At 36.4% G+C, this 19,109-nt stretch overlaps 1 protein-coding gene across 1 annotated transcript in view; it reads right to left on the reverse strand.

Moving 5' to 3' along the window:
- KCNH8 (potassium voltage-gated channel subfamily H member 8) overlaps nucleotides 1-19,109 on the reverse strand; it is a 389,068-nt gene that overhangs the window by 38,678 nt on the left and 331,281 nt on the right. Inside the window, exon 12 of the mRNA XM_049766132.1 lies at nucleotides 1,216-1,254. Within this exon, the coding sequence (XP_049622089.1) occupies nucleotides 1,216-1,254 (39 nt within the window). The remainder of the gene's footprint in view (nucleotides 1-1,215; nucleotides 1,255-19,109) is intronic.

Below are 19,109 nucleotides of genomic sequence, written 5' to 3' on the forward strand. Positions count from 1 at the left end.
TTAGAGAATGAGGAGATCTTGATGAAGGAAATGATTCATTCTGAGAATGGTGAGGAAAAAAGAAGCAAGTTTGGAATCCCAATGGTATACTATGTTGCCCACAAGAAAGAAACCAACATATAATGTTTTGAAAATTCAGCTGTTCTGATTGCATTAATGCAGCCAATGAAACCTACCCTAAATTATACATACTAGAAATATTTTTCTTAGTTAGAGATATATTGTTGGTTGGGATTTCACTTTTAAAGCACTATGAAGATAAGAATTCACATGGAAAATTGAAATAGAAATAAGAATTCAAATAGAATAATCCAAAAGATCAAATTTCTCTTCATAAGAGAGAGAATACAGGAAATGTTTGAAGAGGGTACAGAGAGGAAAGGTCCTTGTTGTGAAGCACAATTATAATTTTGCTTGATCTTGAGAAGGCATTTTTGTCAGGAGAGAGAAAAAAGACAATTAGTACCAAAGAAAAATTTGATTAAAAGCATTGAGATGTTTAGGAAACTTTAAAAAGATTTCTCAATGGTATTGAAATAAAATATTGTTGCTCTGCTACCAATCTTTAGAAAATTACCAGTGTCTCTGTACTGTGTTATATAATTTGATTTATTTGTGTACATTTGTGTATATTGGTGAGTGTATGTACGTGTATGAAATTTGATTGGGTTCTAATTCAAGGAAAGAATAGAGCAATAAAAGAAGCTTTTAATAAGGCTTATGTCTAAAATTATAATATTATCAATATAATAAAAACCTAACAAATATGATCAAATTCTCTTTGAATTTGAGAGTAATTAAATGTTTGGTACTATGTTAAGATCCCAAGTGAAACTTCTTCCAGAATAGCTGTGAACCCTATATTTTGTATTATGGCTAATCATTAACTGATTGCTTACTAATAAATCTGACTATTTATTTCAAACACAACTAAAATGCTTTTAATTTTCTTTCCGAGGACATTGCTACTATTGGCAAGTCTTGGTGACTTAGAAATAGCTTTAGAAATAACACTAAAAATTTAGTGAGAATGAGTTTCAATATACTTCCATTTTCAAATTCGAGAAATTTAGTTTCCATTTTTCTGTGGGAAACATCTTAAAGAAATAAAGAATTAAATACAGAAAAATCCTAAGAGGGAGAAAGATTTACTAGAAATCATACAGATTTTAGCTATCTTTTTTGTTTTGCTTTGCTCTTTGGTAAAAGTCATACCTGTGAGACTGTAGTTTTGTTCGATAATCTTGATATCACCTGAAAGAACAAACAAACAAACAAAAGTTGTAACAATCATTTAAACCTTTCCTCATGATTTAGGATTGGGAAACTGTAGGTCAGAGTGTTGGAGTGGGAATGATAGATCCAGTGTAGGCCAGGGAAGAGAAAGTATCTCCTGAAAGATGTTGAGAATACCTCCCACATTGTACCATAAGGACAGCTACTGATTGGAATATATGATTAAAAAAAAGAATAATTTACACATCATACCCTGGAAATAATGACAAAATAATGGGCTTATATTTTATATTTTGATAATTTATTCATTCTCCCTTTACTTTCCATCTCTCCTATTCCTCTTTTCTCTCTATGTTATGTTGTCACTGTCTCCATAATTCTCCTGAAACGGTGTTGGGAGAACAGAAGCTTATGAACTTTTTATATTTAATTCACTTTGACCATGAATTTTATCTAGTATAGATATCTGTGAACTATTATTAAATAATTGGAGAATACTATTTACCTGCTTGATTATACATAAGAGGCCATCTATTATAAAAGAAAAAGTAGCTAATCAAATTGTGATATGCCCAGCAATTCTAGACATACTAATAGATGTAAAAACCAAATTTGTATCAGAGAATCTCTGAAACTTGGATCTCAGAACACATCTTGTATAAAATCAAACTACAACAATATAGGGGAGTGCCTTAAAAATATGTATTTTATATGCCAAAGAGAGTTTTAGAAATCATGACATTCTAGAAACATATACCATATATTAGCTACTTTGTTTTATGTTTGAATATATTTCACTTTTAAGTGATAATAAATTAACATAATTACATTTACATTTAAAAAAACCTTGCACTTGAAAATTATCTGCCTAGTAAGTGTCTGGTTATCCTCTCAGTCCTTTTTTTTTTTGGATGATTAGGAAAATAGTTCTGTTATTATTTATATAGAAGCCAGAATCATTATTGCTGTGCAAATATATGTTTCATCAATGATTAATTTTATCAAATCAGTCAGCCCATGCTACATCTGTTTAATTGCCTAAAAATGCATTAATCAGAAGTACTTGTAGACATAAATTTTGTAATAAATTCTAAATAGTGACAAATAAAACAGCTAAATAATTAAAAATGTGAAAAATAAAACAAAATTATGCTGCTGCAACTCTGGTAAGCACAAAATAGTGTTCTAAAAGTTTCAGTCACAGCTTAGATGAAATAATATCCTTGTGGTATTCAGGGTCATTCAGTAGAATTCAGGAGTGAAGAGATGCAAGTCAGGAGCCCTTAGTGGTGTCAGGAGAAAATGATCTTAGTATCTTGTGAATCTTTCCAGGATCCTTGGTTTACTACTATTATGGTTTCTGTTAATTGCTGAATTCCTAGATTGTTTACTATATTTCTACAGTACTTCTCAAAAATATGTGCATGCAGAACACCTGAAGTAACCTAAGGACTGACTGCAATGCTTTATGATTGTTATGCATACTGAACGACTCTATAATATTTTCAGGTATATTTCTTCAAAAACAAGATTCTAGAGCTCTGACTCCAATATTCTTTATCTTGGGGCTACATGGGGCTCAGTTCTCCAAATAAGACTAAATAATTGATTTTAAATAAAATTTTAAGATAGTTATAAACTAGACCCTCTTGTTTCAAGATACTCAGTTTATTAAGTATTTCTTTTACCCCTTTCTTTTCTTTCTTTCTTTTTTAGTTTTTGGTGTTTGGGACATACCTGGTAATACTTAGGGGTCACTCATAGCTTTGCTCTCAGAAATTTTTCATGACAAGCTCTGGGGACCATAAAGTATGGCAAGTATTGAACCTTAGTTGGCCATGTGCAAGGCAAATGCCCTATGTACTGTGTTTTTGCTTTGGCCTCACTTCTTTATATTTTTAAATGACTTACTTACAGATCTTTTTTTGGAAATTAAATAAATCCTAAGTTTTATTCTCTTCTCATAAAAACTTGAATGAATGTGAATGAAAAAATGCTTTGTATTCCCACATGTTTTCAAAATTAGAAGATTCAAGGTTTTGAAAACTTTGAGGAAGGCCATTATCCAATTTGAAAATAAAATTTCACACCTAGACAAACATGCAGAATTGTAGCAATCTCTAGAAATGATAATTTCTATGCTAATCACTATTTAATTGAAATAATTTTCAATGCTACTATACAATACACACCTACTTTCAAAGTGCTAATATTTGAACTCAATCCATTGGTTGATCTGTCTAAAACCTTCAATTCTCTTTTCCCATTTGTTAGTTTTTGTTCACTTAAGTTTTGTGGTCAGAGTTTAAGGGTTTGTTTTAGTTTGATTTAGTCTGTATGCTTGCCAGTTTTTCTTACATTGCACAAGTAAATGAGAATTTTCAGTATTTGTCCTTCTTACTATCTAAGTCCCAAGCTATCCGTTTGAATTGGAGGAAGACAAAACTCAGACAGTGTCATGTAATTTTCTCTGAAAAAAAAGAGAGGAGAAGAGAGGAAAGAAAGGAGAAGAGAAGAGAGAGAAAGAAATGAGAGTGGAAGGGGAGGAGGGAAGAAGAGAAAATAGAAGAGGCGAGCAGGAGCAGGATGGGTGGAGGGAGTGGGAAGAGAGGAGAGATGAGGGTAGGGGAGGGGAGGAGAGGAGAGGAGAGAACAAGGAATGGGAAGGAGGAGGAGAAAAAAAAGGAGAGAAAGAGGACAGAAGTAAAGAACTTAAAGGAAGTAGTGGGCTTTAAAGTAGCCATGTGCTCTAAAATAGCTAGAGACACAGTCAAGACATTAGGCACTTGCTTTGCATCCTATCAGTCTTGATTTGAATTCTTCACATAGCACATGATTCTCAAAGTCCTTCCAGGGTTCATTCCTAAGCAGGACCAGGAATAGACCTTGAGCATCTCTGAGTGGCCCCCAAACTCAAAATTACTAGCCTCTTCCTCAACCAAAAGAAGTAAAATATTGGAAGGTCCAATATTTTAAGCATTTAAATTTCTGTACCAGCAAATATTATCTTCATTGTAACAGAATGTACAGGGTCACAAGGCCACACCAGTTCCCCATCACAAGTCTATCCCTTCACAGAATTCACACATAGTACATACCTTCTGGCATTGTCAGGTCTAAGGATGTCTCTGAGGTAAATTTATTCCTAGTTGGGGATGAAGGCCTAGATGCTAGTCCAGGTCTGAGCTCAGATTTCTTTTTGTGTATTTGTGTGTTTTGCATGTGGCAATATCTGGAGGATGAAGAGACCTGAGACTCCCATGTGCAAAACATGTGTTCCAGCTTTCTCAGTTGTCTCTAGGATTCTTACACACTTTTTAATCCTAAACATATAGGACCCAGTTCAGCATACATAACTCAAGGGTGCCCCTCACCCTATGTTTCCCCTAGGCGCTATCCTCTAGGGAAGAACAGGGAAATTCTTAGAAGGTGAATAGCAGAAGAAAAAAGCATAATGCCACAAATGAATGTCCTGTTGCAAACAATGCACTGTCACTTCTCTGTCACCTCCACACATGGCCAAAAACAAGGGGAAAAGTGTAGGAAAGCTCAGCTACTAAAACCAGGAAATCCACCGATATGTTTTTACTTCAGTCTAACCTTAAGTTTCTGTAGAAACAAGATCCTCATAGAGAACTGGGCATAAATCTTATCTTTTAAGTCATTTTCACTAGTGTGAGTTGATACCTCTCTGCTTCTATTTCCCCCCCCCCCTTTTTTTAATATTTATTTTCCTAACACTAAGTAATAAAGGGATTTTCTTCATGTGCCCATTATCTATTTATTTATATGCCTTCCTTGGTGAAGTATCTGTTTCAATTTTTTTCTTTTTTTTCTTTTTGGGCCACACAAGACTACTCAAAGTTTACTCCTGTTTCTGCACATGAAGGTTAATCCTGTGGGTTCAGGGAGGATTTTTGTACTAAAAAATCTACTCCTCATTGACATAGAGAATAGGTGGGGAAATGGTCTCTGAGTACTCATCCTATTTGCACATACACAAAAAAATAAAATACACCATCAATTTTTCAAATTTGGAGACTTCTCAAAATTTTACAATTGAGTTGAATTGCACATGAAAATAATACATTTTATAATAGCTTAAGGTTTAAAATGTAATTTACCTCCAATGTCTATTAAACTGTAAGCTTTTATAGGTTTATATTTGACCTTGCCAACCAAACTCATTTCCCCCCTATAGTCTTAAATTGATCAGTAGAACTTGCTATTTGAGTGTTCATGACTTTTTTTAACTTGGGAAGAGAGTGCTTTCTTTTCTTGTTATTTTATTATATCCATTTAGATATTTATGATTTGTGAGATGATACTGTTTATGATGAGAAGATTTGGGGCCTAGCCTTCTTAAAGATGCAAAAGCCCCATAACATTACATTAATTTTTTTTATGAAGGCACTATTATTTACAAGCCCCTTCTTAATTATAGTGTCTGGCATTTAATGGTCCAATACCAATCCCATCACCAGTTCTAACTTCCCTCCACCAATATCCCCAGGTTACCTCCCTCTTCCCAGACTGCCTTCCTGGTAAAAATAGCTTTAAATTGGGGCATTGTAGTTTGGGTCTAATGTTTACACTGCTCTTGATTCTGTGTTAAGATTATGCATATACTACACCTCTACATCCCAATGTATCTGAGGCCCAAGACCCCTGACACTGCTGCCTCCTGTCTATCTCTCATTCTCTCCCCCTCCATTTTTTCCTTCCCTACCTTTTTCTTCTTTATAAATTTAGGGTCTTTGGTAATACAGTATCTTCATTTGATACCTTGCATTTCCTTATACTATTATTTGATATACCATAGATAAGAGAGATTATTTGGCATTTGTCTTTCTTCTGGCTTACTTTACTTAACTTGATTGCAGTAGCATAAGATTACATAATATCATTCTTTACAGCCATATAGTATTCCACCAGATATATGAAGTAATATTAACAGAGGTATATACCAAATCTTCTTAACCACTCATCTGGTGGTGAGCAGTCAGGTTTATTCCATATTCTAACTATTGTGCTAAGTGCTGCAATGTACGTCTGTCATTTGAGTGAATAGTTTTTATGTCCTTGAAGCTTCATTTTCTAAAAAGAAGTTTAAGTGGTTTTTCAGTAATGGTTAGGCATTTTTAGCAAACGTTTATTTTCCAAGTTTTTAAAGAGGCTGAACAATAAAAAATATGGCTACTATGAAGCAAGATGGGAGGACATGTGACTGGAATTCACAGTCTAGAGTTAGAAAACTTAAATCATAGTAACAGAAGGAAGGCAGGAAAATAATTTTATTTTTATTTGGTTCATGGGTCAGAATTACAAATTCATATTTTGTCAGAAGGGGAAGAGATGAACTGGTGCTGACATAATGGCATGGATCAGGGAGTCTGGCAGTTTGGTAGTGATGAGATGAGGCAACTAATTACATCAAGACCATTGTAAACACATTATTGTAATTATGACGGATTTTAAAAAGTGCTCTCACACTTATAAACATTCATAGAACTCTAAACTGTTTGGTAGAAGGACATTTCTACACTGATTAGTCAATTGGGAAATGAGGTGTGACTTGCATGGCTATTCTTTCTGGCAGATTCATGATATTCTTTGCTTGGTTAATAATGTCATATTGATTAAGTCACAAAAAAAATGAAAAGAATATGTGTCCTCATTCATAAAAGGGCTATAAAATATTTTATCTCTTCACTGGACACAGCATAATCATAACTGGTGACTATTTGGAATAAAGAAAGCATGAATAAAGGACACTCAACCGATGACTCACATAGGTTAAAATGCTCACTCTTATCCAAAGGTAAAAAAATTGTCATTAATATAGATAAGCAGAAAATCAATCTCATTTTCATTTCTAATGAAATGTTTTCTCTTATTATGTAAGGGGAGGTGTATTCTTCAATGGCAATACATATGTTTATTGCTTTTCATGTAGTTTAGAAACAAACCACATCTTAATGAGAAAACAACAACAATAAAACTAATTGATTTTGACATTTTTCAATTTCACCTCAAAACTTGAGGTGAAGACAAACTAAGATGATGAGAATTCTCTTTCTTAAATTAAATATTACAACTTCCTGTGCAGTACAAGTCAAATAATAGTGCTCTGAAATTAATCTTTAGTGACTCAGAGACGTGAAATTCAGAGTTATTAAGCTTATCTTAAATTGCTCCATAGACTGCTTCACTGATATGTATAATGATAAGCTTTGTGCTAGGTTTAATTAGGAGATAGTAGAGCATAGTATAATAAGAGCAGAAATTTTCCTAGTCCTTTAACTTGTTAATTAAGGCATCATTGGAAAAATATTAATTGAGACAGAATTGATAATATTGAGGAAAGAATGTGCTTCATTTTAATAGCTTATCAGAAAAGTATTTTATGCTTTATTCATGCAGTTTGATGAGTACTAAGCAGTTGCCCTCCATGGTAATTTACACAGGCCTTTACTCTTTTGTAGTTCTGGCATCGTGTGGTCTCGGGCTTTTATACTGGCATTGAACGTTTAGGATAGAGAGGACAGGGCATGCACACAGCACATGTGATTGACTTGCCTGAAAGTGACACTTCAGTTCTACTTATAGTTCATTGCCCAGGGCCAGTGTAATGGTCCATTTGTGAATCAAAAGTCTTTGGACTCATTGCTCAAAAGTTATGATAGTAACTTAAGTCTTTAAAAAGTTTTTACATACACTAAGCATTTTTTTATATGGCGGTGGGAATGTTGCACTGGTGAAGGTGGATGTTCTGTTTATGATGGAAACCCAATACAATCATGCTTGTAATCATGGTTCTTAAATAAAGATTTTATATATAAAAATATAATTTGTTTGTTTATTTTGTTTCTGGGCTAGACCCAGCGGTGTTCAGGGATCACTTCTGGGAGAGCTAGAGTACCATATTGGGTGCCAGGGATTGAATCGGAGTCAGCAACATGCAAAGCAAGCACCCTACCTTACCCACTGAACTATTGTTCCAGCCCAAGTTGATCTAGTTGACTCTACCTAGTGAAGTGCCTTATAAAGAAAATGACAAACAATCACTATCAGTAATAAAACTGATTCTGTACTTTTGTGTGTGTGTGTGTATATATTTAAAGAACCTTAAAGGCAACACATTTCATAACCCATGATAAGATTTAAAATTTGTCCTATTTTTTTTTCTGTTTTATTGGCAGTGGCAAAGGTGTTGCTCTCAATTCTGTCACAGAAATTTTCACTAGATCCCTTCTGTTACTTAAAAAGAGATCATCTACAACATGATCAAAGGCTTTTGCCACAAGCTTATAAAAAATAGCATCCTCAATAATTATAAAACAAAACTTTCCTTTTAAAATAAGGTTCAAAACAAGATTGCACTCCCACTACTACTATTCAGTATTGTACTGTAAGTCTTGGCCATAAAAACTAAGCAAGAAAAATATGAATATATATGAATGGCTCACATTTTTGTAGATGACATGATATGTAAAGAAACTCTAAAGATGCTACAAAATATTTTACAAACCATAGATTTGTACAGCAAAGTGCCACAGAGATCCATGGCTTTTCTGTACACAAATAATGCAATAAAAGAGAGTCTGCATCACTTACCATCAGGAAAATGCAACAAGAGATAACACCTTAGACCAATGAGACTGGCATATATCATAAAAATAACTATTGGCAGGGATATGGGGAGAGAGAAATTTTTATTCACTGCTGGTGCAAATGTCAACCGGTTCAACACTTTTGGAAAAAACAAAAAGGACATTTTTTAAAAAACCAGGAATTGAGTTGTCATATGACTTGGCATCTCTATTTCTTGACATTTACCCCCAAAGCCCCTCAAATTCCATTCAGAAAAGACATCTGCACTCCATGTTCACTATGGCACTATTCAAAATAGATAAAATCTGGAAACAACCAGTGTTCAAGAACACATGAATGGAACAAGAAACTATGGTAACGTATTTGCAAGGGATACTACTTGGTTTTAATAAAAATGAAATCATGCAATTTTCTGTTATATAGGTGGAGTATCAAGCTGACTAAAGTTAGCCCAAAGGAGAGAGACAGATCCAGAATGTTATCTCTCATATCTGGTATAGACAGAAAGAGTAAAAAAAAAAGAAAACAAATGTCCAAAGCCAATAGAAACTGAGAACTCACCTTTAGTAGGAATCATATAACTGTATAGACAATGTGGGGGAATGAATAAGATGGGAAAACACTAGGGCAATATTGGAGGGAATCTGACTTTCTGGCAAAGGTGTGGTGTTGAAATGTTTTATGAATATAACACTGCCATTATCAGTATTGTAAATTGTGGTGCCTAAAATAAAATTACCAAAAAAAAAAAAAAAAAGAAGATGCTATAAACCTACTAAACACAGGTTTACCCCAAATTGCTCTTCTAGTTCAAGGATCGCCATTCCATACCATAAAAATATACTTTTTCTAGCATAATACTAAGTGGTACAGCAACATAAAGAAGTAATTATGTCATTCTACTTATTTATCTCTCAATCATTTCCTATATATGTACTTTATCTAAAGAAATGGAACATTTTCAAGTTGTTCTTAGATATAAATAGTCAATAAGACATATGCTATCTCAAGCACAACTTCATCTTTTTTTCATCTAAACAGTGAATGCATGCATTTCAGGATTTTGGAATGAAAGGAAACCCCCAATGTCCCTAATACTTTGAAAAAAAAATCTTGAGAAATGCAGGATGAATTTGAGGGGGATTTCTTTCCTAACATATGGCTCATGTCTTTCTTTTAAGAAAAAGGAACAAAATACACACTGTCATGTGGAGAAAAGGAACTAGAAGTCTCTCTAGCACTGGCATATGGTTTTAAAGAGTTCTGTCTTAAGGAGCTCTGTACCAAATCAATGATTTGGGAGTTCAGCAGGGTAATCAGTGCTAAAAGAATTTACACAGTTTAAACTCATTATATTGAACTGAGATCCCATGCCCCCTAGTGACCTGCTTCTGATTAGGCGACAATGGCTCCTGGTTAGCCTTTAAAATCAGCTACTATGTAATTGTAAGGAAACACAATAGCTTGTTTCATAAGATTTTCAGGATGCATGCTGAGTCCTTTGGTTCCGAACTAGGTCGGTGAAGAAAGATGCCCAATTTACTGTGAGAAGTTTGTGCATCACAGCTCCCGATGGCACTTTTAAGTCTAATGTGAAATGCCTGATTTGCTGCCTAGGAAGCCCACTGTCGATTCTGTGCTAACAAAAATGTTGAGGAGCCCTGTATGTTGAAGTTGAAGACAGTGTTTAAACCGGTATTCAATGAACTACTTGGCTTACTTTGGGCAAGTTCACTGAATCCCAGAAAATTGATTTGACCAAGACTACAATAATAGATAACTGGTAGCTGCTATATGAGTAGATGCATGCATTTTTAAAATTAAAGGAATATTAAGATTAACATGAAGAAAATCGCCTATTCATATTTCTACTAAATAGTCAGCAATTTCTAGGTTAGGAGGAATGTTTCACAGTATCGGTAAGGAAAATCTTTTTAGATACAATTTTGTTTTACTCAGAGGTAATTGACTTTATACATTGATTAAAAAACTAGTAATAGTGAGAATTATAATGGTATTATAAATCATTGAAATCTAGGAAGAAACACTCTTGATTTGGCATTTCCTCTCTTCTAGTAGTGCTCCAGAAAATTCTCAGAACAAAATCTGCCAAAGGTACAATGTGCCCATTTTTTTTCTTATTTCCTTCTCTGACTTTCTTAATGATATTTTTTGGTTTCTTTAAAGATTATTTTTGTTATATTTATTGAGGTAGCATGATGTGAATGTTCTTGGTTTTGTTGTACAAAGTCACTATCTCCACCACCATCCAAATTTCAAAGGATTCCCTATGCTACTGCCCCACTCATTGTACTCATTTTATTTCTCTGTTTAGCCTTAATAACATTTCATTCAAAACAATCTGGAGGGGAGAAGAATTAATTTCCCATTATTTAAAAAGTATGAGCTTTAATCAGAGGACAAAGTTTTCCTTAACTTTGTGGAATTTCCTAAAGTTTGTGGAATTTAAACAATGTGGAATTTCCTGTTATCTAGGAAAATAACAGTGATTCCCAATAAGAAACTCTTACACAAAATCAAATAGTGAATAATGCATATATATTTAAAATGGACACAATGTGCGTATGTGAAACTTTAATTTTGGTTCACAGGGAAACATTGTTAGTGTCACACATGAAATGCTCACATATTTCTCTTCAGAACAATACTTATCTACAAGTTTCTGTGCTATTATCTTCATCTGAATTCACTCAGAACATCTAAACACTTTTAGTTGGGGAAGTACCAACAGAATGATTTGGGGGGCAAATTATTTAAGGAAATTTTACTTATTTATTTATTTATTTATTTATTTTTGGCCAAACCCAGTGGCACTCAGGGGTTACTCCCAGCTCTGTGCTCAGAAATCACTCCTGGCAGGCTTGGGGACCATATGGGATGCCCAGGATCGAATCCGGGTCCATCTGGGTCTGCCATGTGCAAGGCAAATGCCTTACCATTATGCTATCACTCTGGCCCCACTTAAGGAAATTTAATTCAGTGTTTGAGAATAACTTTTAGTTTTCAATGAATTTGGTGATTTATATTCTTATCTTCCAGTCTTAAATGATGGCATGCTCACAAATTCAGCAACTATATTAACTTGCCACTCCTAAAAAGATGTCACATGTGACAATTCTGTTTCCTGAAGAGCATCTTCACATTTAAAGACAAAATATAAAGAGCATAAAAACCGGCTATCCTTTGCAAAAGCTGGCTCCCTGTGTGTGACACCAGGCGGGGAAAATCCGCGAAAGTACACCGGCCCAGTGGGGCTCAGCTGTGAAAGACTGTGAGTGTGACCTGTCTATGTCTGTCTACTGTCCTCCTGCGTGAAACTCTTGCGAGTGGGGCAAAAAGAGCCTCCAGAAACCTCGCTCGCCCAGACGCCATTTTCAGGGAGGGACTTCAGAGCATAAAAACCGGCTATCCTTTGCAAAAGCTGGCTCCCTGTGTGTGACACCAGGCGGGGAAAATCCGCGAAAGTACACCGGCCCAGTGGGGCTCAGCTGTGAAAGACTGTGAGTGTGACCTGTCTATGTCTGTCTACTGTCCTCTTGCGTGAAACTCTTGCGAGTGGGGCAAAAAGAGCCTCCAGAAACCTCGCTCGCCCAGACGCCATTTTCAGGGAGGGACTTCAGAGCATAAAAACCGGCTATCCTTTGCAAAAGCTGGCTCCCTGTGTGTGACACCAGGCGGGGAAAATCCGCGAAAGTACACCGGCCCAGTGGGGCTCAGCTGTGAAAGACTGTGAGTGTGACCTGTCTATGTCTGTCTACTGTCCTCTTGCGTGAAACTCTTGCGAGTGGGGCAAAAAGAGGCTCAGAGGAGCACGGCCGCTCCGCTTCGCTACGCGGCCGTGCACTCTTTCTAAGGAAAGAACTCCATTGCAACAAGAAGGAAAAATCACACTAAGAACCGCGCTATATCACAGAAGCAAACATTTCTCTCTGGACTGTCTTCTCTGTTACATGCTCGGGCCTAAGATTTGACCCAGTGTGAGGCTTCATCCACGGAGGACTCCCCTCCCTTAGAGGCAAGTCAGCCCATCCAGAAAGGGAGGAGCCAGAGGAGTGTGCTGCCTACATCATATAGACAATGAATACCACTACAACACGTAGAAAAACCCACAATACAAATGTGACAATGGGGAAACAGCGCAGGCCAGCATCAGACATAGAGAATGAAGATGACAATTCTGAGGACCAGATAATGACTGAACAACTAATCAACCTCTCAGATAAGGACTTTAGACTAGCAATATGGAAGGTGCTCAACAGACTCCAAGAAACCATGGATCGAGTTGAACAGAACACTAATAAGAACCAAGAAAATATGAAGGCAGAAATGACAAAACTCCAAACTGAAATAACATGTCAACTAACAGGCCTGAAAAACTCAGTAAACGAAGTGAATGACAAAATGGATAAGCTCTGGGACAGGGTATCAGAAGCTGAGAATAGACTTGGTGCTGTGGAAGATGAGATACATAACAATTCCATACAGCAGGAGAGATTGGACAAAAAACTTAAAGCAAATGAGCAGACAATGGAAAAATTAGTCAAAGAATGGGAACAGACGAAAATAGAAGTCTATGATAAGATCAACAGAAACAACTTAAGAATCATTGGAGTCCCAGAGACCCAGGAAGAAAATTTCCAGGAAGAATCAATGGTCAAGAACATCATTAAAGAGAAACTTCCAGAGCTAAAGAATATATGTGATCAAATCCTGCATGCCCGAAGAGTACCAACCAAAAGAGACCCCAGAAAAACCACCCCAAGACACATCCTAGTCACAATGACAAATCCCACAGATAGAGACAGAATTCTGAAAACAGCAAGATCAAAAGGGGAAATCATGTTCAAGCAAGCTTCCCTGAGATTTACAGCAGACCTGTCACCAGAAACGCTCAATGCCAGAAAGCAGTGGTGGGATATTGTGACAAGACTGAATGAAATGAATGCTTCACCCAGAATACTATACCCAGCAAAACTCACTTTCCGGTTTGATGGAAGAATACATGGTTTCACAGACAAAAAACAGCTCAGAAACTTCACAGACACAAAACCAGTCTTAAGAGAAAAACTGAAAGACCTAATCTAAGACAAGACTACCCAAAAGACACACCAAATTTTGAAATAAAGATGGCGTTAAATCCCAGGACAATTCTTTCTCTCAACGTCAATGGACTAAATGCACCAGTTAAGAGACACAGAGTGGCTAAATGGATCAAAAAACTCAATCCAACCTTCTGCTGCCTACAAGAAACGCACCTGAATAGTCAGAACAAACATAGACTCAAAATAAAAGGCTGGAGAAAAGTTATCCAAGCAAACAACACCCATAAAAAAGCTGGAGTGGCCATACTAATATCAGATAATGCAAACTTTATACTCAGGAAGGTTGTAAGGGACAAAGACGGACATTTTATATTAATCAAGGGGTACGTAGAGCAGGAAGAATTCACTCTCCTAAACATATATGCACCGAATGAGGGGCCAGCAAAATATTTAATACAACTGCTGACAAATCTGAAAAATAATATCAACAACAACACAATAATTGTGGGGGACCTAAACACGGCTTTGTCAACACTGGACAGGTCAACCAGACTGAAACCCAACAAGAATATACTAGACCTGAGGAGAGAAATGGAAGAAAGAGGCCTAGTGGATATATATAGGACACTCCATCCCCAGAAACCTGGATACACATTCTTCTCCAATGTACATGGGACATTCTCCAGGATAGACTACATGCTGGCACATAAAACATACCTCCATAAGATCAAGAGGATAGAAATTTTGCAGACTACCTTCGCTGACCACAAGGCTCTGAAATTATTTGTGAACTCCAAAGGGACTCAGAAGAAACACTTTAACACCTGGAAGTTAAACAGCCTCATGCTCAATAACCAGTGGGTCCGAGATGAAATCAAGGAGGAAATAAAAAGGTTCCTGGAAACAAATGACAATAAAGACACAAACTCTCAGAACTTATGGGACACAGCTAAAGCAGTACTGAGAGGAAAATTTATAGCTTTGCAAGCACACATCAGGAAGGAAGAAGGAGCTTACCTGAGTAGCTTAATGACACAGCTAATAGAACTAGAAAATGCTCAACAAAAGGACCCAAGAACAGGAAGACAGAAGGAAATAACAAAGCTGAGAGCAGAAATCAACGAAGTGGAAACTCAAAAAACAATCCGAAAGATCAACGAAAGCAGAAGTTGGTTCTTTGAAAAAATAAACAAGATTGATAGACCACTGGCAAACCTAACAAAGAAAGAGAGAGAGAGAAACTTGATAACTCGTATCAGGAATGAAAAAGGAGAGATCACTACTGATATGACAGAGATTCAAAGGGTAATCAGAAACTACTTTGAAAAACTCTACGCCACTAAAAATGAGAACCTGGAAGAAATGGATAAATTCTTGGACTCTTATAATCTTCCACGGTTGAAGGAAGAGGATGTAGCATATCTAAACACCCCCATCACCATTGATGAAATTAAAACAGTAATCAAATGTCTGCCGAAAAACAAAAGCCCAGGTCCAGATGGATTCACTAATGAATTCTATCAAACTTTCCAAGAGGAACTACTGCCAATCTTGGCAAGACTCTTTCATGAAATTGAACAAACAGAAACACTTCCAAATAGCTTTTATGAAGCCAACATCACCTTGATACCTAAACCAGACAGAGACGCTACCAAAAAAGAAAATTACAGACCAATATCACTGATGAATGCAGATGCAAAGATCCTCAACAAAATCCTGGCAAATAGGATTCAATGCCTCATTAAGAAGATCATCCACTACGATCAAGTAGGTTTCATCCCAGGAATGCAAGGCTGGTTTAACATCCGTAAATCTATCAACATAATACACAACATCAATAACAAGAAAAATAAAAACCACATGATCATATCAATAGATGCAGAGAAAGCATTTGATAAGGTCCAACACCCATTCTTGATCAAAACTCTCAGCAAGATGGGAATGGAGGGAACCTTTCTCAATATAGTGAAGGCCATCTACCACAAGCCAGTGGCAAATATTATCCTCAATGGAGAAAAACTGAAAGCCTTCCCTCTAAATTCTGGCACAAGACAAGGCTGTCCTCTCTCACCACTCCTATTCAACATAGCACTGGAAGTACTTGCTATAGCGATTAGGCAAGAAAAGGATATCAAGGGAATCCAGATAGGAAAGGAAGAAGTCAAGCTCTCACTGTTTGCAGATGACATGATACTCTACTTAGAAAACCCTAAAGACTCTATCAAAAAGCTTCTAGAAACAATAGACTCATATAGCAAGGTGGCAGGCTACAAAATTAACACACAAAAATCAATGGCCTTTCTATACACCAACAGTAATAAAGAAGAAATGGACATTAAGAAAACAACCCCATTCACAATAGTACCACACAAACTCAAATATCTTGGAATCAACTTGACTAAATATGTGAAGGACCTATACAAAGAAAACTATAAAACTCTGCTCCAAGAAATAAGAGAGGACACATGGAAATGGAAACACATACCCTGCTCATGGATTGGCAGGATTAACATCATCAAAATGTCAATACTCCCCAAAGCATTATACAGATTTAATGCCATCCCTCTAAAGATACCCATGACATTCTTCAAAGAAGTGGATCAGACACTTTTGAAATTCATTTGGAACAATAAACACCCTCGAATAGCTAAAGCAATCATTGGGAAAAAGAATATGGGAGGAATTACTTTTCCCAACTTTAAACTGTACTACAAAGCAACAGTTATCAAAACAGCATGGTATTGGAATAAGGATAGGTCCTCAGATCAGTGGAATAGGCTTGAATACTCAGAAAATGTTCCCCAGAGATACAACCATCTAATTTTTGATAAAGGAGCAGGAAATCCTAAATGGAGCAGGGAAAGCCTCTTCAACAAGTGGTGTTGGCACAATTGGATAGCCACTTGCAAAAAATTAAACTTAGACCCCCAGCTAACATCATGTACAAAGGTAAAATCCAAATGGATTAAAGACCTCGATATCAGCCCCAAAACCATAAGATATATAGAACAGCACATAGGCAAAACACTACAGGACATTACAGGCATCTTCAAGGAGGAAACTGCACTCTCCAAGCAAGTGAAAGCAGAGATTAACAGATGGGAATATATTAAGCTGAGAAGCTTCTGCACCTCAAAGGAAATAGTGCCCAGGATACAAGAGCCACCCACTGAGTGGGAGAAACTATTCACCCAATACCCATCAGATAAGGGGCTAATCTCCAAAATATACAAGGCACTGACAGAACTTTACAAGAAAAAAACATCTAACCCCATCAAAAAATGGGGAGAAGAAATGAACAGACACTTTGACAAAGAAGAAATACGCATGGCCAAAAGACACATGAAAAAATGTTCCACATCACTAATCATCAGGGAGATGCAAATCAAAACAACGATGAGATACCACCTCACACCCCAGAGAATGGCACACATCACAAAGAATGAGAATAAACAGTGTTGGCGGGGATGTGGAGAGAAAGGAACTCTTATCCACTGCTGGTGGGAATGCTGTCTAGTTCAACCTTTATGGAAAGCGATATGGAGATTCCTCCAAAAACTGGAAATCGAGCTCCCATACGATCCAGCTATACCACTCCTAGGAATATACCCTAGGAACACAAAAATACAATACAAAAACCCCTTCCTTACACCTATATTCATTGCAGCTCTATTTACCATAGCAAGACTCTGGAAACAACCAAGATGCCCTTCAACAGATGAATGGCTAAAGAAACTGTGGTACATATACACAATGGAATATTATGCAGCTGTCAGGAGAGATGAAGTCATGAAATTTTCCTATACATGGATGTACATGGAATCTATTATGCTGAGTGAAATAAGTCAGAGAGAGAGAGAAAAACGCAGAATGGTCTCACTCATCTATGGGTTTTAAGAAAAATGAAAGACACCCTTGTAATAATAATTTTCAGACACAAAAGAGAAAAGAGCTGGAAGTTCCAGCTCACCTCAGGAAGCTCACCACAAAGAGTGATGAGTTTAGTTAGAGAAATAACTACATTTTGAACTGTCCTAATATTGAGAATGTATGAGGGAAATGTAGAGCCTGTTTAGGGTACAGGCGGGGGTTGGGTGGGGAGGAGGGTGATTTGGGACTTGGGTGATGGGAATGTTGCACTGGTGATGGGTGGTGTTCCTTTTATGACTGAAACCCAAACACAATCATGTATGTAATCAAGGTGTTTAAATAAAAAAAAAAAAAAAAAAAAAGACAAAATATAAACCAATCATGAGGGGTCAAAGAAATAGTATTGTGGGGACTATATGCATTGCATGCAGCTAACCCATATTCAATTCCTGACACTGCTTACAGTCTTCTTTTGAGCACTGTCAGGAGTGCCAAAAACAGAGCCAGAAGTAAGTTCTGAGAACTGTCAGGTGTCCTCTTTAGCCAAAGAAAAAGAACCAATCATGAAATAAAATACACACATAGGGCAAAAGCAAATCATTAGATTTGGCTGCATACATTTCTTAGTCTTTAAAAGCTTCCTTAAACTTTAATTTACAAATAATGAAAAGGTAACAGTAGAAGGTCTGTAACTCTGATCGGTTAATTGTTCACCTGCTGTGTCCTCCTAAGAACACAGCTTGAATAGATTTCCCAGATTTGTGCACTTAGAGAGAACTGCACAACTAATTCTAGGCAATGGAATGTAAGAAGAAATCTATGCAATTTCTAAGTCTAACTGTGCCTCAACAATTGTTCTTTTTACGGTTGACTAGTTATAAGGTGTTTAGTTGAGGACTTTGTTTTCAGAGGTCACTCAGAGATGAGTAAAGAGATGTTAAAGCCTTCAATTAGTGGAAGCCTGGATATATCATTTCTACATCATCTATATATTGTGATATGAAGGAAATATAGAGCCCATGAATTTTATTAGATATTATACTGAGATTTGTGTCTTTTGTATTACAACACTTAGTCTGACCAATTGAAAGAATTTCCTAGTAGTCACTTAGATGTCCACTGAAAGAAAGCAGCTTAATTCAAGGCATACAACACCTATGTGTATTGACTATAATACCTAGAATCCACTGACTATTTTATATTTCTGTTTGTTTTGAAATTTCATTCTATGTATGATGATAATATTTTTGGGGGGTTTGCTCTTGGAGCCACACCCAGTGGTGCTCTAGGCTTACTTCTAATTCTACACTGAGGATCACAACACTC

Source organism: Suncus etruscus, chromosome 20, assembly GCF_024139225.1.
Source record: "Suncus etruscus isolate mSunEtr1 chromosome 20, mSunEtr1.pri.cur, whole genome shotgun sequence".
In the NCBI taxonomy this organism is placed as follows: Eukaryota; Metazoa; Chordata; class Mammalia; order Eulipotyphla; family Soricidae; genus Suncus; species Suncus etruscus.